At 44.2% G+C, this 20,886-nt stretch overlaps 2 protein-coding genes across 5 annotated transcripts in view; both read left to right on the top strand.

Moving 5' to 3' along the window:
* Positions 1-7,137, top strand: part of LOC110496138 (dyslexia-associated protein KIAA0319-like protein) — a 30,282-nt gene extending 23,145 nt beyond the window's left edge. For all 3 annotated transcript variants that reach the window (XM_021571854.2, XM_021571856.2, XM_021571855.2), the window contains 12 exons: positions 185-413; positions 614-737; positions 1,153-1,285; positions 1,972-2,120; positions 2,562-2,713; positions 3,209-3,347; positions 3,636-3,795; positions 4,141-4,283; positions 4,709-4,831; positions 5,031-5,121; positions 5,281-5,375; positions 5,471-7,137. In XM_021571854.2, coding sequence (XP_021427529.2) covers positions 185-413; positions 614-737; positions 1,153-1,285; positions 1,972-2,120; positions 2,562-2,713; positions 3,209-3,347; positions 3,636-3,795; positions 4,141-4,283; positions 4,709-4,831; positions 5,031-5,121; positions 5,281-5,375; positions 5,471-5,667 — 1,735 coding nt within the window. In that variant the 3' untranslated portion in view covers positions 5,668-7,137. The remainder of the gene's footprint in view (positions 1-184; positions 414-613; positions 738-1,152; positions 1,286-1,971; positions 2,121-2,561; positions 2,714-3,208; positions 3,348-3,635; positions 3,796-4,140; positions 4,284-4,708; positions 4,832-5,030; positions 5,122-5,280; positions 5,376-5,470) is intronic.
* A 2,585-nt stretch (positions 7,138-9,722) lies between these two features.
* Positions 9,723-20,876, top strand: LOC110496140 (adenylyl cyclase-associated protein 1). 2 transcript variants are annotated; one of them, XM_036952663.1, is made up of 13 exons: positions 9,723-9,878; positions 14,659-14,831; positions 15,079-15,179; positions 15,315-15,392; positions 15,727-15,870; positions 16,250-16,335; positions 16,638-16,743; positions 17,259-17,433; positions 17,788-17,963; positions 18,919-19,042; positions 19,125-19,207; positions 19,486-19,629; positions 19,734-20,876. In XM_036952663.1, exons 2-13 carry the CDS (start codon positions 14,693-14,695, stop codon positions 19,815-19,817), a joined length of 1,440 nt encoding a protein of 479 aa, XP_036808558.1. In that variant the 5' UTR covers positions 9,723-9,878; positions 14,659-14,692; the 3' UTR covers positions 19,818-20,876. The 2 variants fall into 2 exon arrangements, with proteins under 2 accessions (XP_036808558.1, XP_021427535.2); XM_021571860.2 differs by having other exon boundaries at positions 9,726-9,878; positions 14,712-14,831.
* Positions 20,877-20,886: the final 10 nt, after the last annotated feature.

The raw sequence follows: 20,886 nt of genomic DNA on the forward strand, positions 1-20,886 counted from the left end.
ATGCCTGGCACAGTACCAACTAGTTAGAGATTAGGGGTTGGTTTAGAATTTAGCGTAAGTATTCAATCAAAACCGTCCTCCCGCATCCTTCAATATCACACCTTTTTACTTCACCTCCAAACAAATGAGTTGGTGTGTTTTTGAGTTTGTAGTTTTTATCCGTCCCCTATTTTCTCCCCTTTAGTCTGACTGTTACGGACTCGGACGGGGCCCAGAGCTCCACCCAGGCCACGCTGTCGGTCAACAAGGCCGTGGACTACCGGCCGGTGGCCAACGCCGGGCCCAACCAGGTCATCACGCTCCCGCGCAACGCTGTCACACTACATGGCAACCAGAGCACGGACGACCACGAGCCGCTGGCCTACGAGTGGTCGCTCAGCCCCGAGAGCAAGGGCAAGGTGGTGGAGATGCAGGTGAGAGAGGAGCACCAGGGGAAGCTTCAGTTTGTCAGAGACCATGCACAGGGCCTGTCTTAGCAATCAAGGGGATTCTGTCTTTTTTATTATTATTTAATTTTCACTTTATTTTCATGATAGCCTTATTGTGGCAATTGTTGTTTTGAAGGTGGACATTTCTTCTCTGCCATCTTGATAGCATTCTCTTCGTTCGATAGGGCGTCCGGACTCCCGCTCTGCAGCTGTCTGCCATGCAGGAAGGAGACTACACCTTCCAGCTCACTGTCACAGACACAGCCGGACAGCAGGACACGGCACAGGTCACTGTTATCGTCCAGCCAGGTAAGCCAGCAGCATATGTATCATGTGTGTCTATGGCTAATGTCAACACCAATGCTATTGTGTCACTTATCCGAATGTGTGTTGGCTTAACCTTGTTGAGGCTTACATTGGGAATAGCATCAAGAGAAATGAATGGAAAATGCTGTTAGCTCCCTTGTGTGATCTTGCAGTTGCGTGAATATCATGCCTGATTTACATGAAATAAGCCACACATATTTTCTCTAATTCTTTGCTATTATATAACATATCTGAATGGATGTTGGTTTACCCTTGATGAAACATACATTGAGAATAGAGACAGGCAAAACTAGCACGATTCTGTACGTAAAAATACACTTCTATATGGATATTGTCCTCCCAGCATGTCACCAAAATCTATGTTCTCCTGAGCCTGCTTGTGTTCCATCCTCCTCAGAGAACAATAAGCCCCCAGTAGCAGACGCCGGTCCAGAGAAGGAGCTGACCCTACCTGTGGACCGCACCACTCTGGACGGCAGCAAGAGCACGGACGACCAGAATATCTCCACCTACCACTGGAAACAGAACAAGTCAGTATTCACAGACAGACAGACCAGACAGACAGACGACCAGACCAGACAGACAGACAGACAGACGACCAGAATATCTCCCTCCACCTACCACTGGAAACAGAGCAAGTCAGTATTCACAGACAGACAGACAGACGACCAGACCAGACAGACAGACAGACAGACGACCAGACCAGACAGACAGACAGACGACCAGAATATCTCCACCTATCACTGGAAACAGAACAAGTCAGTATTCACAGACAGACAGACAGACCAGACAGACTGACGACCAGACCAGACAGACTGACGACCAGACCAGACAGACAGACGACCAGACCAGACCAGACAGACGACCAGACCAGACCAGACCAGACAGACCCACCCACCCATCCACCCAAAATGCACATAGACGCACACGCACTCAACCACATTCATGCTCACTTTCGCTCACGTACACACTCACATACACTCCCGAATAAACACAGAGCACCCTTTGGCAAATGACACACTCGCTGTTCTCTGTATATGAGATTGACACTTGGTTCAACTCACAGAGGCAATATGTTGAGTGGGAGAAGACTCTTTGGAGCTCTCTTCTATTCCATCTCTCATGATGTATGGCCCAGTTCAGCGCTATGTGCTGACAGCGGAGAGTGGAACTGCTGTTTCTCCACTCTGTGATGGTCTGTCTGTCTGTCTCTCAGGGGTCCGGACGGAGTGAAGATCGAGAACGCCGATGGCGCCGTTGCCACGGTGACGGGGCTGCAGGTGGGCGAGTACGAGTTCAGTCTGACCGTGACGGACGAGAGGAAGCTGGCGAGCACCGACACGGTCACGGTCATCGTCCGAGAGGGTAATTTTCCCATTGTGTGTGTGTGGTTTTGTTTAAATTCTCTTTCCTGATTTCGTAAGAGTAGGTTTTTCCTTAGCCTCTGATTTATTTCTGGGTGCTGAGATTAGTTTTTACCAGACAAACACAGTTATTATTTGAGTTTGCAAGAAAGGCATTTCACTATACTTGTGACATTAAAAACTTGAAACTTTATTTAATGTAGAATTGCCGACAAAGAAATGTGTCAGAGATGGAACTCTCTGAAGCTTTCAGAAACAGGCTAGACGAGGTCTCACACGAGAAGCACTCAACTATTCAAAACCCCTTTGAAGTATAACTGAAGCATAACTCACACACCTATATTATTACCAGGTGCATGGAGAGAAACAGCATACGGAGTATTTCAGAATACTCTTTGGCACGGCAATATCCTTTAAAAGTGTCTGGTCTTCTCTTTACCAGAGTTAGACCAACCCCCAGTAGCCCATGTCCAGTCCAGGCCGGCCATCTCTCTGCCCCTGCGGACTGCAGCCCTGGACGGCTCCCACTCCACAGACGACAAGGGTGGAGTCGGCTACTTGTGGACCCGTGACGACAGTAGTCCTGCAGCAGGGGTGAGAGAGAGTCCACTCCGTGGTACTATAACGGATAACAGAAATATTTACAGAAAATATTATTAAGTGCTAGGGGAGCTGTGGCAAACATACAATGTACCTATAGTAAGTCAACAGAAAATGTACAATGTAGCATACATTTCCCTCTTCATTGTTGTATTAGGTAAAAGCATTATGATCAAATGCAATCTGCTCTTGCATTTCTCATGATAAACATTCTACTTAATAGTATTTGCGTACAATGACCTACTGGAAATATTTTGAACAAGTATGTGTTCTGGTCAGACCCGTTTTTCCACTTTTCTTTTTGCAGTAGTGTAGGCCATTGCATGCAGCTCGAAAATACAACGTTCTGCAATTATAACATAATTCAATGTCTTCAACGTCTTTGAATTAAGAAATGTGTCATCAACATAAGACAAAATATCTTTGTAATTGATCAAATACAAATCAAATGCATCTTGTCTGAAGAGTTGTGTTGTCTTTGTCCCCCAGGACGTACTGAACAACTCTGACCACCAGGCGGTGCTGTTTCTCACTAACCTGGTGGAGGGAAAGTACAGCTTCACTCTGACTGTGACAGACAGCAAGGGCCAGAGCAGCTCAGACAGAGGGACTGTAGAGGTCAAACCGGGTCAGTGGGCTCCTTATGGACTACAAACACAGCCCCAAAATCAACCCCTCGACACTTGGTCTGAAAGAATCAAATGGATGTGGCTATAGCTACAACTAGCCTGTTGATACACTAAGTTTATTTTCCATTATATTCCTCCCACCCAATCCATTCAGATCTATGGGAAGTAGGAGAAATACTATATGGATAACACACACAAGCACAGCAGAAATGGGTCCTACACACACTATCATTATCCCAATGTCTTCCTCTCCCTCACTCTGTCCTCTGCCCTCTCTCTCCTGTCAGATGTGTGGCAGCGTGACCTGGTGGAGCTGGTGCTGGAGGTGTCTGTGTCCCAGGTGTCCCACCGCCAGAGAGACATGCTGCTCAGACAGGTGGGCGTGCTACTGGGCGTGCTCGACAGTGACATCATCGTACGGGAGGTCAGCGCCTTCAACGAGCACAGGTCAGCTCCTTTCCTCTATGTTTCGGGTCTCTTCATTTCAACTCACTCGACTTTATTGGCACAGTAAGTTACTTAATTGCAATGTAAGTGCAAGAACACAGGAATTCACTCTTTCTCTGACATACTCTTTCTTGTACACGTTTTAGCATGTGTTGTTTTGAACAATGTGTAATTTAAATTTTAAAAATTGCCACGTTTACAATGTGTAACTTTGTTACCACACTTATGAGAGATTCTTTGTTACAAAACTAGGAGGCAATGTTTATAATTACTAAGAATTATTCGTAATTAGGCTGGTTGTGGGAATCTATTAATTTCCTCCCATCTCCATTCCTCTCCTCTCAGTACTCGACTGGTGTTCTTGGTGTCTGGGGGTCCGGGTCGCCCCCCACTGTCCGGTCACAGTGTGGCTCTGGGGCTGCGCAACAAGCTACGCAAACAGAAGAACGACTTCCTCATCTTCAAGGCACGGCGGGTGGACACAGTCAGTGAGTATCCAGACACGTGACAAGAGAAAAGCATGACATGGATGGAGAAATGTATTAGGACTAATGAATTGAGACTTAGTTCATTTACATGACAAGCACTTATTGAGAGTTTGCTGTGAAATTAAACATGCTCTATGAATGAAATACGTATTTTTTTTAAATATTGTTTTTACATTTGTGATATTTAAAGTATGGGCAATTTTAGTTTATTTTGACTTACCCTTACCTCTCTTTTTAACTTACAACTTCAAGTTTGTCTTAATATATTTGTTTTATTCATCTCCAGGTTAGATAGACTAGTCTTAAAAGACAGTTAGGATACGATTGTCGTCTTTGACCAAGAAGATGTCAAGAAGACTCTAGAAAACCTGTGGCCTGACGGAATTCGAAGTTCACGTCTGTTAACGTCTCTCTTCCCCTTGCAGTCTGCCAGCTGAACTGCTCCAGTCACGGGGATTGCGACTCATTCACGCGGACCTGTGTCTGCCACCCCTTCTGGATGGAGAATTTTATCAAAGGACAGCTGTGGGACCAAGAGAGCAACTGTGGTGAGGAGCGGAGTGGACACTCGTGAAATTGAAGATGATGACATTATACATTAGGATACTGTGAAGACTCATGTGACTGCATGAATTTACTTCCGAGTATGATACACAGTGGAAAGCAACGTAATGGAAATATCAAGTGCTGAGTTTCCACTTTCTCATTCTGACAACCTGCGACTTGTATTGACCCTCTCTCTTTCAGAATGGAGTGTGCTGTATGTGACCATAGCATCCTTCATGATCGTGGTTGCCATCGCGACCTTTGTCTGGGGAATGGTGTGTTGTTGCCGCGGGTAAGAGTGCCACTAACATTTGAGTTTGACATTTTTGTACATTAATATTATGTTGCTTTGTTTACATTGCATGGCGTGCTACTCTGTTTTATATACGTGCTTGTTGTCCATCCAGTAATGTGGAATAAGCAGACTGACAGGACTGTGTGTTTTGAACAGGCGAAAGGGTAAAATGCGCCACAAGAGCAAAAGCCGCTATAAGATGCTTAATGGCGAAGAGCAGGACGGCCTGGAGCTACACCCACCCCGAGCTGGTAACACACACACTTTACATAGCCTCTGTGCCTTATTATCTTGGAATATGTTGAAAACAGCACATTCCTATTCCTTTCCCTTTCACCCCCACCAGGCCGAATGAAGCCGGCCCCCGCCCCCTCGTCCTCAGCCCTCATGCGCTCTGACTCAGACTTGGACAGTGACGACGGCCAAGGAGGGGTCCCATGGACAGACAGGGAACGAGGACACCTCCTCCGACCCCACAACGGCACCCTGGAAAACGGCCAGGGCCCCACCAGGAACAAAAAGCAAAGAGAGGAGCTGCTATAGCAACAGAGGGTGGTGGAACACCCCTCCCCACCCCTAATCCCTCACCACCCACTCTCTTTCACTCTTCTCCACCACACAAGCTGGACACCTCTCCACCCATAGGACACTCAAGACATATGGGTCCTGGAGAATGAGAGAAAACCCTGTTGGGCACAGGGTCAAGCCTCCCACCCACACACCCCCGTATTTAAACTTCCCTGCGCCCACACTGAGCCAAGATTAACGAAATTATGTTTAACCTCTGAGAAGGAAAGACCATTTAAAGGAAAGATTTGGGGGGGGGGACACACTGAGAAAGTACCCCTCCACCCCCCAGGAGAAAACGGGAGACTGCTAGTGAAGACTAGCCTGAATGTTCCTACTCTACTCTGACAGGTTACAAAATGGTTGACAAGTGACTTGTCTAGATGAAAACAAATCTAGATATCTGTGCATGAGAGAGCAGTTGTGGTATGTATTCATGTTTGAATGGTGGTTAGGTCTGCATGAGTTATCCATGTTGTGTGTGCCTGAATGTGTCTCAAAATTGAAATATGTGCTCTTGTGGTAATTGTGCCAAAACGTTGTTTCAGAAAAGAGTTGTGTGTTTGACACTTAACCAGCATTGAGAGTCGAAACTGCTTTTGTTGCTGTCAGCCATGCTATTCAGAGGATCCTGGGAAATGCTGTTTTTCGAGAGCCATGCCTCATACTGTATGAACACACTGGACTACACAACATTGACGCCCCCACCCCTATTACTGGGAGATGATGATGAAGACACCAATGACACATGGGGAAGAAAGGGGCAATGCTTTCTACTCACCTCGGATACTAACGACTGTTCGAACCTGGAAGACCACTTACGGTCTTGTTTGTTTTTAAGATTTGTTTTGGCTGACCATTTTGATCCTGACGCACTTTGTTTTTCACGCTCACCGTGGCTACGTCTGTCTGCATCTCCACTGCTCTCACAGGCTGCTAACTGAACAAGTGCTGATTCATACACATTGATCAGATTAGCAATTTATTCAGTTCAGCCGTAGATACAGAGCGGTGGGATTCTCCATTGTACCTCCTCCAAACTTGAGTGGTGTTGTCACTTTGCATGAAGATTACTGTGAACCTGACCCTTCAAGTCTGACTTTAGACATTATTTTTTTTGGTTGTTGAATGTTTAAATGGAAAGCCCCCCGATCTAATCGGAGGAACGCTCTGTGAAATAAGCAATCATTTCTTTACCAAACCTTTCTCAGTGCAAAGTCATCTCATGCTATTCCTCCAATGCGCTAGTCGAGCACATTTTTATGAAAAATTGGCAGCATTCTGGGAGTCCACTGTGGCAGCAGAGAGGGCGCAGCCACGAAATGAAAGGGATTCTGTGTTCATTTCATTGTTAAATAACAGTCATTTTAGTGAAGGATTCTCCTCACTATGTGACCAGACCTTATTAAACTGGATTATCTGTAAATTAAAATCAAATATGTTTTACTTTGTCCACCTTTTATTTTTGTATCAAGACTCCCAAAGTCGTTAAAGCTATGGCTAATCTAAAACATCTGCAAAAGTCTAAACATGTCTTTAGCTCTCTGACCAAGGAGAGGCCAACTGTGAACCGTTGAGAAAACACTGCCGCACAGCTATCTATTCTATTGCCACTTACAGACTTCACATTCTCTTTTATGGCTGACCATTACTGACGGTGGTTCCCCTTTAGTGCTTCATAACACTAAATGATGAGATGAAGCCATCTGAGACGTTGGCCGCCTGTGGTCTCGTTAATGTTATTCCGCCTGCTTGACATTGATCTCTCCATAGACTAGACAGGGTGCAGTTTGTATGTCTGTTTAATCATCACACCACTGAGTGTTGACCTAATGGGCTTCCAATACCCACTCCGTAATGAGATTGAGAGTTCGAGATTCTCTGGTACTTTTGTATGCTTTTTTAGCCAGTAGTTCTGAAAGTAGCGCTCATGAGCCCCAAAAATGAAGAGTGAAAAAGACTTGGTAGTTGCCAAAGTTCCAGAGCATGCCTTTAAATCTAACTCCCATCAGAGATTTGGAGTGGGTGGGCTAACAACCAAATTGGTACTTGAAAGTATCAATTCGACAGTCTCTGATCACTGTTATTTGGATGCAAGGTGATTTCTAGATCAGCCAGTCTGTCGCTAATACTTCTAAACACTGCCGTTGTTTCAGTTGGATCGGTGTGTCTTGTTATCCCATAAACCTGAAACAGCTACACAACAGAGATGCGTTCAGACAAGAATTAGGGGGGAACGCTGTGTTCAACTATTTGATTTGACTTGTTTTGATTTAAGAGACTACTTGCAACCAATGATGTGTATTAACCCATTTATTGCAACCTATGAAACTACTAACACCAAGCAAATCAGTTAATTGATGGCAGTCATTCACTCATGTGACTGGCTGTGATACTGATAAAATATATTTACTGGTTGTTATGGCAGCCTAAGGTGAGAAGGGCAGTGGGGATCTATATGCTGGTGTCTGGGTTTGAACCTGGGTTCACCAAGACTGTTGGCCAATAAAAAAAACATTTGAAAATGAAGCTGATTATCTTGATGCCTTCTGAGCTTAGATCTGACCTCTTCAAGTTTAAAGGTTGGGCATCACACTGCAGGCCTCCTCTCCACATTGACCCCGTGATAGGCTGCATCAATTGACTGAATCCCGGTCAATGCACCAATGTGACTATCTAGGTTTGAATTCTGTCTGTACACCACAAGACTGTTAGCCCACTGAAATGAAGGCTAGACATTGCTTTGGGCCGCGGAGCTTACGCAAGCATTTAGGTCTCACTAGTAAGATCACTCATCAAGCCAGTGTGGTTGACTGAATCACCTCCATTACATAGGTAGTCAAAACTGGCCCAAAATTGTGCTGACTGTGAATTGTGGTGAGGATGAGGGGTAGTGAGTATAGAAGTCACATCAGTAGGCCTACCCTACTACCAGATGCTGATATACAGGGATATATCTGGAGTGTAAGAGTGTGCTCGGTGCTTTCGTAAATTCAGGGTGTTGTCAGATTGTCTGTTGGTAAATTCAGAGCGTGCACTGGACGCTTTGGCGGAGGAGTAGGGTTGATCCGAGCGTTGTGACCTGAACGGCAGTCAATCACCCAAGCTAACTGGCTAATTAACGTTGGTTAGCTGCTTCCAGACACTCGCCCTAGCAGAGCTGGTTAGGCTATTTTTATGTTATCCAGAGCTTTGGTGACTGTAACTGTGCTGCTGTCAACAATTTTATGATGCTTTTTTGCCGACGTTTACTGACACCGGCCATATTCAACGGGTGTTGAGCGTTTGTACATTCATCAGTTATTCTGCCCTCTGGCACACTCAGACGAAAGTGCTCTTAATCGGAGTAGATAGCCAGAGCGAATTTACGAACACACCCACAGTATGACGTTATAAGCAATTTATAACAGTGATGGGGCCATACTGTGTTTCGAACAATGACAGATACATTGCAATTGAGACCAGAGAATGGGATGACATTTTTATTTCTGAAGATGAGGAATAATGTTTGTTGTGTTCTATTTCATGTATCTGCACTCTCTCTCTCTCTTATCCTTATAAGGGAAAGGAATTGTTGCGCGAATAAGAGCGGAAACTCCGCGCGGTGACAACTGGGAACGTCCACAATCATTCCACAGAGTTTCTAAACCCAGAGGCGCAACATCGAGAGACTTTCGGGAACGCGTGCGTTACAGACCAAACAGAGCAGGGTCGGGGTTTTGGGTTTGAGAAGTCAACGAGAGAAGGGAACAATTCTTCCTTAGTTGTTAATTTTGTCGAAATCTAAAAGCACAACTTAGATTTCAAGCCAATGTCTTAAGTAGTTGCACATATTATTACTCCAACCGTGTGAAAGTGTCAAACTGACACGTTTTCATTTTCGTTAAAAACTATTTTATATCGAAGGAATGCCTTTGATTTTGACGGCTTGCACGTGCGCAGTTTGACACGAGACGACCGTTAGACCCGATGACGTGTTTCTGCGCATGAGCTTAGCTAGCCAACGTCGCCATGACATCGCCTACAAGCGTGATCGGGGATTTCTATTGGAGAAGCAGTTTTAGCCCATCTTCATACTGTACTGTCTGTTTTATACTGGAAGAATAGGCAGAGCAGTAAGTCTGCTAGCTCCTACACACAATTGACCGTGATTTAAAGACCTAATCAGTGCTTGTCCAATTTAGCAGGTAAGGATGAGGTTTTGTTACTCTGTGGGACTATGCTGCTTTATATTATTCCTCTATAAATTGTTTTAGGTGCATAATAGTCCATGTCATAATGCGCCCTCGTTGCATGAAGGAATCGTTCCGAAATTATCGTTATGATTTAACATTATGATTGCTTTCTTGATGTCAAATTGTATTAGCTAGACATTATTCCATGATGCATTATTGGAATAGTGTTGTGAATTTCAGTATGTTAAAACGACTCAACCCAAATGTGTAGTTATTTATTTTCGCAGACTAGTGTGCAACACTACAAGAGAGGGGTATGCATTAAAATACAGGAATGCCGAAAGACAGGGAGGGGATCGAGCTGACTAGCTAAATCGTTAGAGGTTGTTGTTAACCAACCCATACTCTTACTGTCAGAACAGGGTGTTGTAAGTATACATTACGGAAACCGTTTACGTTACGGTTTAAGAACCAAAGAGTAAACCGAGAGTTTCTATTGGGACAAATTCAGGTTTCAAATCCCGTTTCGTTCGGTTTGCTTCCTTTTAATTAAGGTTTTGCAACAAAATCTGCATAATGAATACGCCACAGCTAACGTTAGCTATTTCATTGTTTCCAGCTAGCTACCTAGCATAGGCTAACTATAGATAGCTACCTCGGCCGACTCCCAATCTCATTATCATCGGCTTGTGAAGATTAGCGGTGCTTCGCAAGCTAGCTAGCCATGATAGCTTGATGGAACATTGTCTAGCCCAAACGGTGTGTATGACTCTGGATACCGGTAGGCGCAAGACGCCGGCGTATATTTGCCATAATTTAATTACTAAAGCAGAAAAGTTTTTTTTTTTTTTTCATGTAATCCTTGACCGCAGACAGACTGCGCCTAAACGCCTTCTCCCTAGTATGTCTGAACGCACGTCTACCGAGTGTGTTGGAGAAATTGTGTAACATACTAAAATCCCGCATTCACAGGGTCTGATATCTATGCTGAAAAGTGAAACCATGTGTTATTGCCAATGGTCCCTTGAATAATAGAACGCTCTTGAAACCTGCAGATGTATTTTCCTTGGACAGGCTAGTTTCCAGGTGCTCATCACTTGGAGGACTTCCAACCGTCCGTAGCTGCAGTGCGCAATTAGGCAATTAGAAGATGTCTTCTTCCTACTTTCCATGTGCACTTTAAGCACTGTTTCCTAACTGTCCATATAAGCAACACAAGTTGACCCACCCTACCCTGCTTTAACCACAGCAGCAGGCCTAGGTTGAGTCATTGCACGGAAGTAAAATAAATTGGACTCCAGGTCCACCAGCCCTTGAAGATACTTTTTTACAAGCACAATGCCTAGCCCATACATTTAGGTCAAGGGTATGCACGGATACCAAATTTGACAAGATAAGATTACTTTATTATGCACATGGGGAAAGTTTGGTTGCGGTTCTGCATACATAACACATTCAAAGATGGGCAAATGATATACAGTGCATTCGGAAAGTATTCAGACCCCTTGACTTTTTCCACATTTACGTTACAGCATTCTAAAATTGATTAAATTGTGTTTATTCCTCAATCTACACACAATACCCCATAATGACAAAGCAATAACAGGTTTTTAGAAATGTTTGCAAATGTATATTTAAAAAAAATGTAAAAGACATTTACATAATTATTCAGAACCTTTACTCAGTACTTTGTTGAAGCGATTACAGCCTTGCCTCTTCTTGGGTATGACGCTGCAAGCTTGGCACACCTGTATTTGTGAACACCTATTTTCTCCCATTCTTCTCTGCAGATCCTCTCACGATCTGTCAGGTTGGATGGGGAGCGTCGCTACACAGCTATTTTCATGTCTCCAGAAATGTTTTATCGGGCTCTGGCTGGGCCACTCCACGACATTTAGAGACTTGTCCCGAAGCCACTGAGTTGTCTTGACTGTGTGCTTAGGGTCGTTGTCCTGTTGGAAGCTGAACCTTCGCCCCAGTCTGCTCTGGAGCAGGTTTTCATCAAGGATCTACTTTGCTCCGTTTGTCTTTCCCTCGATCCTGACTAGTCTCCCAGTCTCTGTAGCTGAAAAACATCCCCACAGCATGTTGCTGCCTCCAACATGCTTCACGGTAGGGATGGTGCCAGGTTTCCTCCAGACGTGACGCTTGGCATTTAGACCAAAGAGTTCAATCTTGGTTTCATCAGACCAGAGAATCCTGTTTCTTATGGTCTGAAAAAAATGTGTGCTTTATGTGGGCGGTCATGTGCCTTTACTGAGGAGTGGTTTCCATCTCGCCACTCTACCATAAATGCCTGGTTGCTGGAGTGCTGCAGAGATGGTTATCCTTCTGGAAGGGTCTCCCAGCTCCACAGAGGAACTCTGTGACCATCGGGTTCTTGGTCACTTCCCTGACCAAGGCCCTTCTCCCTAGATTGCTCAGTTTGGCTGGGCGGCCAGCTCTAGGAAGGAGTATTGGTGGTTCCAAACTTCTCTCATTTAAGAATGATGGGAGGCCACTGTGTTCTTGGGGACTTCAATTAAAGTTAAATAAAAACGCTGCAGACATTTTTTGATACCCTTCCACAGATCTGTACCTAGACACAATCCTGTCTCGGCGCGCTACATGCACTGTCAAGTGTGGGCCCTTATATAGACAGGTGTGTGCCTTTCAAAATCATGTCCAATCAATTGAATTTAACACAGGTGGACTCTAATCGTTCTAGAAACAGTAAAATCAATGGCAACAGGATGCACCTGAGCTCAATTTGTAGTCTCATAGCAAAGGGTCTGAATACTTACACTACCGTTCAAAAGTTTGGTGTCACTTAGACATTTCTGTGATTTTGAGAGAGAAGCAATTGTTTTTGTCCATTAAAATAACATGAAATTGATTAGAAATACAGTGTAGACACTTTTTTAATGGAATATCTACATCGGCATACGGAGGCCTATTATCAGCAACCATCACTCCTGTGTTCCAATGGCTCGTTATGTTAGCTAATCCACGTTTATAATTTTAAAAGGCTAATTGATCATTAGAAAACTTTTTTAATTGTTAGCACAGCTGGAAACTGTTGTACTGATTTTACATAAGCAATAAAACTGACCTTTAGACTAGTTGAGTATCTGCCGCATCAGCATTTGTGGGTTTGATTACAAAATGGCCAGAAACTGAAGTATTTCAGAAGAAAGTTCTTTGTTTCTAGCCATTTTGAACCTGTAACCGAACACACAAATGCTGATGCTCCGGATACTCAACTAGCCTAAAGGACAGTTTCACTGCTTCTTTAATCAGAGCAACAGTTTCCAGCTGTGTTAACATAATTGCAAAAGGGTTTTCTACTGATCAATTAGCCTTTTTAAAATGATAAACTTGGATTAGCTAACACAACGTGCCATTGGAACACAGGAGTGACGGTGGCTGATAATGAGCCTCTACGCCTATGTAGATATTCCATAAAAATCAGCCATTTCCAGCTACAATAGTCCTTTACAACATTAACAATGTTTACACTGTATTTCTGATCAATTGAATGTTATTTTAATGGACAAAAAAGTTGCTTTTCTTTCAAAAACACGGCCATTTCTAAGTGACCCTAAACTTTTGAACAGTAGTGTATATAAATAAGGTATTTCAGTTTATATTTTTAAATGTGCAAACATTTCTAAAAACCTGTTCACTTTTTTCATTATGGAGTATTGTGTGTAAATTGATGAGGGGGGGGGGGGGGGGGGGCATTTTAATCAATTTTAGAATAAGGCTGTAATATCGCAAGGGGTTTGAATACTTTCCGAATGCACTGTATACAGTCAGTAAATACAGAAAGTGCAGTTTATGAGTGATCAATGATCATCTGTACACTATACAGAACACAAATGTTTATCTCTAACCAAATCAAGAGCCATTGAATCATTTGGTAGCGTTTTGTGTCACAAGCATTGCTTTGCTCTGGGAAAGTGAATGGTGAGGGTATTATCCCAGGAGAATAGAGCGACATGGATCCATTGTCATTAATGGGATGAAGCCTGTGTTTCCACTCAGCTGACAGTACCTGAGACAGTCAGTCCGATGAAAAGGGGATCCGGTTTCTATTACACAATGTCAGCCTATAGGGTGTGTCTGCACTCCTGCAAGGGCATTTCACAACAGTAGAGAGGCTCTAACAACACTTATCACTTCCCACTTTGTCAACACAGAGGACTGTTGTTGAGTATAGAGTTAGCTGTGTTCAATTAGCATAGACATGCATCAGGTCCCATTGAGCATGTTTAGGATGTTCTGGATCGACGTGTACGATAGCATGTTTCAGTTCCCGCCAATATCCAGTAACTTCACACAGTCATTGAAGAAGAGTGGGACAACAGGCTTTATATTTTTTGTTCAGTGTAGTTATGAGTGGTTGCTTTGATGTAATCTGGCCCGGGTGAAGGTTGCATAATGGGAATGACAGGGAAGGAAGGCCAGTATTATTCCCTGCATACCTGTACTCAGGAGGTCTTGTCCCCAACCCCATTCCAGTACTCATTGTTTAACCACTAGGTTGGTTAAAGTTACAACTCGTCTTCCCCCTTTTGGTTGTTCTCTGTCCAGTTGTATCTATGGCCATGATCTCTGATTTTTATTGCCAAAATAGCAGTAGGCTGCCTATTTTTTTATAGACAATGTATGAGTAACGGAATGACAAAAGACAGACTAACATACCGAGACAAGTAGGCATACTAATGCACAACTTTAAATGAAAAGCCGACATGATTCAGACAGTCAAAACCACTTGCTGTCAACGACCGCTTGTGATACCTTTTTATAGTAAAACGAGCAGTGACCACTGAGCCCATCAGCTGATGTGTCGTCTGTCCCCAGGAATGGCGGCGTTGGCAAGTCTGGTGCAGCGGCTGGAGGTGGCTGTGAGTCGTTTGGAGGCGGTGTCGGGCGGTGGAGGTGGCGGTGGCTCTGCTGGAGGCTCTACTGGAGGCTCTGGAGGTAACCTTTTAGGATATTTCATATTGTAACCTTTTTCACAGAAACACAGATGCGAGAAGTCAGGGAAAGACTGAGACTGAATTGCGAGTCCTGGTCCTAATAATGCTAAAGAAACTTCCACAGTACCAGTTGTCATCGTTTGTTTTGTCTTAGATAATGGAGGTAAAATTAGAACATGACTCACAAGCAGAACAAACATATCGTATAAACATTGGTATCTCTGCCCGTTGCCACCCATTCCTTGCAGTCGTGGCAGCTTACGTGGAGGCCTATGATGCCATCATCACGGGCTCTGTTGGCCAGTACATGACCCTCAGCCAGCAGATAGGGGGCGACGTCCAGAAGCATGTAAGTTGAATTGCACTAGAGGGAAACGTTGGCTAGTAATGCTCCTCAGGTCTCATGTCACGCTTATTGGTGGATGTGTACGATTCAGTTAACCAAACCTGGACCTTTTCATCTTTCTGTCTCTCCCTCTCTCAGGCGGACATGATGAAGCAGGCGTTCTCATGTCAGAGACAGCTCCTTGTCACCGCCTCCGGCTCCCAGAAGCCCTCTGATGTGAGTTGGTTCACCCGTCAGAGATCACCTTGACCCTGGACATGACAGTTTTCAACAGAATGTCATTATTTAGATAAACTCAACAGTTCATTTACTGTAGTTGTCTCATTAACGGACATATTGGTATTGAATCAGCAGTGTAGCAATTAGGTTAACTGATTCCAAAGGCATGACTTTCCTACATTCTCTTGCCACATATATTATTCAAAGTAATTAATTGCACGTTATTCCACCCTGGTTGGTGATTTATATTTTGTCTTCAGGTGCAAATACATTCCTTTATTTGCATCTCTAGGATGTTATGATTTAAGTAATGGTTATTTTCCCTCTATAGGCATCCTTGACTGCTCTCCTGACCCCCGTCTCCAAAGTGATCCAGCAGGTGCAGACGTTCCGCGAGCAGAACCGCTCCTCGCCCCTCTTCAACCACCTCTCGGCCATCAGCGAAAGCGTGCCTGCCCTCGGCTGGGTCGCCATGGTGAGTGGAGGGCCTTGGTGGGTGGAGGGCCTTGGCGTTGTAACCTGTGTGTGTGTGTGTGTGATTGCTGGAAACAAGCACGTCTTTCATTTCAGTCCTGAGACGGTTGTTTGGCAGTGAAATTGAAACAGTCCCTTTTAGCAACAGGGCATCAGTGTTGAAACTCTGGAATTCTGATGATAATTTTGAGTAATGAATATGAATGAGAACTGCTGCATTTTAGTCTGATCAATAATGAACAAAGTTAAACCTAGACTTTGGTATGCCAGTGGATGCAATGCGTGCATCTAATAAACCCTCGTAAGCCATCGCACGAGCCGTGTCCACACAGGCTGTTTTGAAGAGCAATAAATCTCCTACGACGTTCTTGCTCTTCCAGGCTCCTAAGCCAGGTCCCTATGTGAAGGAGATGCAGGATGCTGCCCAGTTCTACACCAACCGGGTGCTCAAGGACTACAAGGAGAAGTAAGGACCATCTGCTGTTTGTTGGCCTTTCAACCTTTTTCTGACTGCCAAGTGGGTGGCAGGTAGCTTAGCGGTTAAGAGCGTTGGACCCGTAGGTGAAGAATCTGTCTGTGCCCTTGAGCAAGGCACTTAATCCTAATTGCGCCCGTAAGTCACTCTGGATAAGAGCGTCTGCTGAATTAAAACCAAAACCCCAAAAAGTTTTGGTTTTAATCTCATAGTTGAATACTGTATATTTTCTTCATCTTTTTGGTCACCCTCCTGTTGTGTTAAGCTAAATTGCCGTGTGTCCTACTCCTCAGGGACCAGAAGCATGTGGACTGGGTTAAGGCCTACCTGTCTATCTGGACTGAACTTCAGAACTACATCAAACAGCACCACACCACCGGACTGGCCTGGAGCAAGAGCGTGAGTCATTTTTACCCTATTCTCGCTCTCTCTTTACTTCTCATGTCACTACAGGAGGGATACGCGTTATCGGCTGCTCATAAACAACAGACTTAGTGCTGGGGGTTATCGGCTGCTCATAAACAACAGACTTAGTGCTGGGGGTAGGGAAAGGTGATCCAAACCGTTACCATATGAGTGAAGTAATGACATGGGCGTGTTTAGGAAGGCGGAACGGATCTAATTCTGTTTATCTAACATGTATGAAGATCTGACTTGTCTATCAGCACAGTACTCAACATCCCACCCAGTTGTCAAGTAATGTCTTTAGTTTTATGTGCAACAAGAAGTCTGTTTGTGTGATGGAGAGGGCGGGTGGTAAAATCACCAATGTGTTGGTTTCTTGTCAGCCGTTCCTATTCTCACAGTTCCAAACATTGCACCTTATTGAATTAGACCCAGTTGTTAAGAACAGGAAATGACCATGTCTAGGCATGTGTATAACCAATGTGCTGTCTGTTTTTTGTCCATCCCAGGGTCCAGTAGCCTCGGCCTCTGCAGCTCACCCTGCCGGTGGTGCTCCACCTCCCCCCGGCCCTCCTCCCCCTCCCATGGACTTCAGCGGGTCGTCTGGCGGTGGCGGAGACCAGGGGCCCGACACCCGTAACGCCCTCTTCGCCTCCCTCAACAAGGGAGCTGACATCACCAAGGGTACATGTCGAATAATGCATCAGCAAAAATTCTCAAGAATCAGAAGCTCAATTGATTAAGAAGTACTTTGAAACATACAGGGCTCACTTGAAAAAGATGTGGATCTTAATGTGACTTACTTGGTTAAATAAAGGATCAAGAAAATAATACAATGTGAGAAGCAAATTGACCCCAGCCCTTACATTCATTATAGTCTTCCATTATGTAAAGGCATTTCTCCTTGTCTACCAGGACAGTAGCACCATGTCTGACCATCTTACAGTATATTTGTGCTTACTATACTGGATAATAGCGTCTGGTAAATGTCAGTATTTGTGTTCCCCTCTCCTTCCTACCTTTACTTTTTGTCCCTAGGCCTGAAGCACGTGCCCAAAGACCAAATGACTCACAAGAATCCCAACCTGAGGACCCAGACCGGTCCGGTGTGCACAGGGCCCAAGCCCTTCAGCTCCCCCAAGACAGAGGCCACCGCCGCCCCCTCTCGCAAGCTGCCCCCCGTTCTGGAGCTTGACGGCAAAAAGTGGAAAGTGGTGAGATATTGGTCCTTGTCAAGTCGTTTACACTGGTATACAATAATTTAATTTGTATAGCGCTTTTCATTACATAAAAAAATCTCGAAGCACATAAAAAGCAAAACAAACAACATTTTAAATTGATATGGTAGAGATGGAGATTGAATGCCTATATTTGGCTTCAGATGTAAGGCTGGGAGTTGAGGCAGTTAGGATTGGAAAGGCAGTGTAGCTTCAGTGGAGCAGGCTTCGACGGTTCAGCCAGAGAGAAACAAAGACAGTCTGACAAACAGGCCCAGAACGCTGCGTCAGTGCACCACATCGGCTTCTGACAGTCCGTTCCTCCTATAGGAAAAAGGTTCCTATGGGCAATGTTCTCTCTCCAGAAGCCCTTAACCTCTACAGGATCGATGGTTGAGCTAACGTAGGCTAATGTGATTAGCATGAGGTTGAAAGTAACAAAATAATGGCCCATGACATCAACATATCTGATATGGGCAGAAAGCTTAGATTCTTGTTAATCTAACTGCACTGTCCAATTTATAGTAGCTATTACAATGAAACAATACCATGCTATTATTTGAGGAGAGTGCACAATTATTAACTTGAAAATATATTAATAAACCAATTATGCACATTTGGGCAGTCTTGATACAACATTGAACAGATATGCAATGGTGCATTGGATCAGTCTAATACTTTCCACATGCCCTGCTGCCATCTAGTGGACAAAATCAGAATTGCACCTTGGCTGGAATAATACACTATGGCCTTTCTGTTGCATTTCAAAGATTCATTTCAGTGAACTCACGAAGGGCGCATTTCAGATAAGTTGGCTGTTGGTTTACCCCTGAGCTGAATGCACAGGTTTCGCATGCACTGATCACTACAGTCCTGAGCCATTTGCATTTTCAGGAGTGGAGTGTATTTCCTCTCTAACCCCTAACCTCTTCCTCTGTGTAATGACAAATAGGAGAACCAAGAGGGTGTCCAGGGCATGGTGATCAGCGACACAGAGCTCAAGCAGGTGGTCTACGCCTTCAAGTGTAACAACAGCACCCTGCAGATCAAGGGCAAGATAAACTCCATCACTTTAGGTAAGGACGTACCCGTGTGTGGACACATTTTAAAGTCAAAGGTCAACGAAGGGCATTTGTTAATAGGGTTCCTCTCTTGTAGACAACTGTAAGAAACTGGGTCTGGTCTTTGACGACGTCGTGGGCATCGTAGAGGTTATCAACTGCAGGGACGTCAAGGTTCAGGTGTGTATTTCTAATCTCCATCAATGAGAAAATGGACACTGTGAAAGAAGCTGGTCGTACAGTCAATGAACATGGCGATATCACACAACGGTGACAACTGATCAGATCAGCTTTTGTCTGATTGTCATTTACATATTAAAAGTCTCCAGTTTGATTGTGGGTGTGACATTTTACAGATTACTTTGCATGTTTACTAAACTTATGGCTGTTTTATCTCTGCACGGTACCAGATTTATTTAATCATAGTAGAATCACACTTGACCCTCTGGTTTGTTCAGGTCTTGGGCAAGGTTCCCACCATCTCCATCAACAAGACTGACGGTTGCCACGTGTACCTGAGCAAAGATTCGCTGGAGTGTGAGATCGTCAGCGCCAAGAGCTCAGAGATGAACGTGCTGGTACCTGGTAACGATGGAGACTATGTGAGTACATCTATGGGGGAATCTTGTCTAATTGGCATTATAAAAGGCAATACATGTGATGTGGAAAAGTGATGATAAACTACCATTTCTCCTTTGTCTCTCAGACTGAGATCCCTGTTCCTGAGCAGTTCAAGACTGTCTGGGATGGCAAGAAGCTTGTCACCACTTGTACAGAGATCGCTGGATAGAGGTGCAGCACTCGAAACAGCCTCCCCTTTGCAAATGCCTACCTGACTGATCAACCGACCAGCTAACCAAACCACAAAGTAGACTGAGATGCCAACCGCACCCATATTTTTCCATTCTGCCAATCAAAGCTTTAGCGGTTTCCTCCTTCAGCCAATGAGAGGACTGCTTGCTTTATCTGGAGCATTCCTTCAGCCAATTGCAGGGAGCGGCTTGTTATTTGATTTGGTTATCCTCATGACCAGTGAGCGTATTCAAATGGGTTTGCCAACAGCCAGGTTGATTTTTGATTTCTTGCTAATGATAAACGTAATAGTGAACGTGAGGGAGCAAAGCTTTTATCACACCTGTGGTTAATGCATCAGCCAATATTTCCTAAAACCAATCGTTAATTGGATTTCCCCACTGGTCAGGGGGAGGCATGTGTTTAGGGGTCCAATGTTTCAGTTCCATTTATGCAATTCAGCCGTGAAGCACATGTACAACCAACCCCTCTTTACAGTCGACAATGCTAACATTCAGAGTGACTAAATATAACATTTGTGTCATCACTCTTAAAATAGGTAAAATGACAAGTTACGTGCAGGATCACTGTCTTTTTTTATCATAACACTGAAGCAAAATGGTGAAAGGTGAAATGTAAAAAAAAAAAAAAAGAAAAAAAAGAAAAAAAAGTTAATTCCTTGCTCAACCTCCAAGACACATTCCATATTATTCAGACAATATGGAGGTGAATGATGTGGAAGTGGTTTTAGCGACAAGGCGTCAAAATACTGTTTGATCGGTAATGGTTAAGTTTGGGGTTGCCTTGATCTCGGAATGATTTTTGGATTATCTGCTGTAATCATCTGTATAGACATTTCTTTTTAATGCTAGTTGTCTTAACCCCACTGTCGCCATCATCAACCCACCTATCCACTTATGTCTCTACTACAACCTCTGTGGTTATCCTGTTCTTGTAGCTGTCATGCTCTGATGTGGAGTTTATTTCATTTGGGTCAAGAATCTAAATTTTGCTCATTAGCACTGGAGGAAGACATTAAAATAATGTTGCAATATAAGTCAGTCTTG

Source organism: Oncorhynchus mykiss, chromosome 18 (genome assembly GCF_013265735.2).
Source record: "Oncorhynchus mykiss isolate Arlee chromosome 18, USDA_OmykA_1.1, whole genome shotgun sequence".
Lineage (NCBI taxonomy): Eukaryota > Metazoa > Chordata > Actinopteri > Salmoniformes > Salmonidae > Oncorhynchus > Oncorhynchus mykiss.

What these genes read in the sequence shown, in the direction of transcription:
- LOC110496140 (XM_036952663.1), top strand. Translation starts at nt 14,693, where the DNA reads ATGTGTCGTCTGTCCCCAGGAATGGCGGCGTTGGCAAGTCTGGTGCAG. An exon ending in ACGGCAAAAAGTGGAAAGTG is followed by an intron (nt 17,964 to 18,918) that starts GTGAGATATTGG and finishes AATGACAAATAG; the next exon opens with GAGAACCAAGAGGGTGTCCA. An exon ending in GCAGGGACGTCAAGGTTCAG is followed by an intron (nt 19,208 to 19,485) that starts GTGTGTATTTCT and finishes TGGTTTGTTCAG; the next exon opens with GTCTTGGGCAAGGTTCCCAC.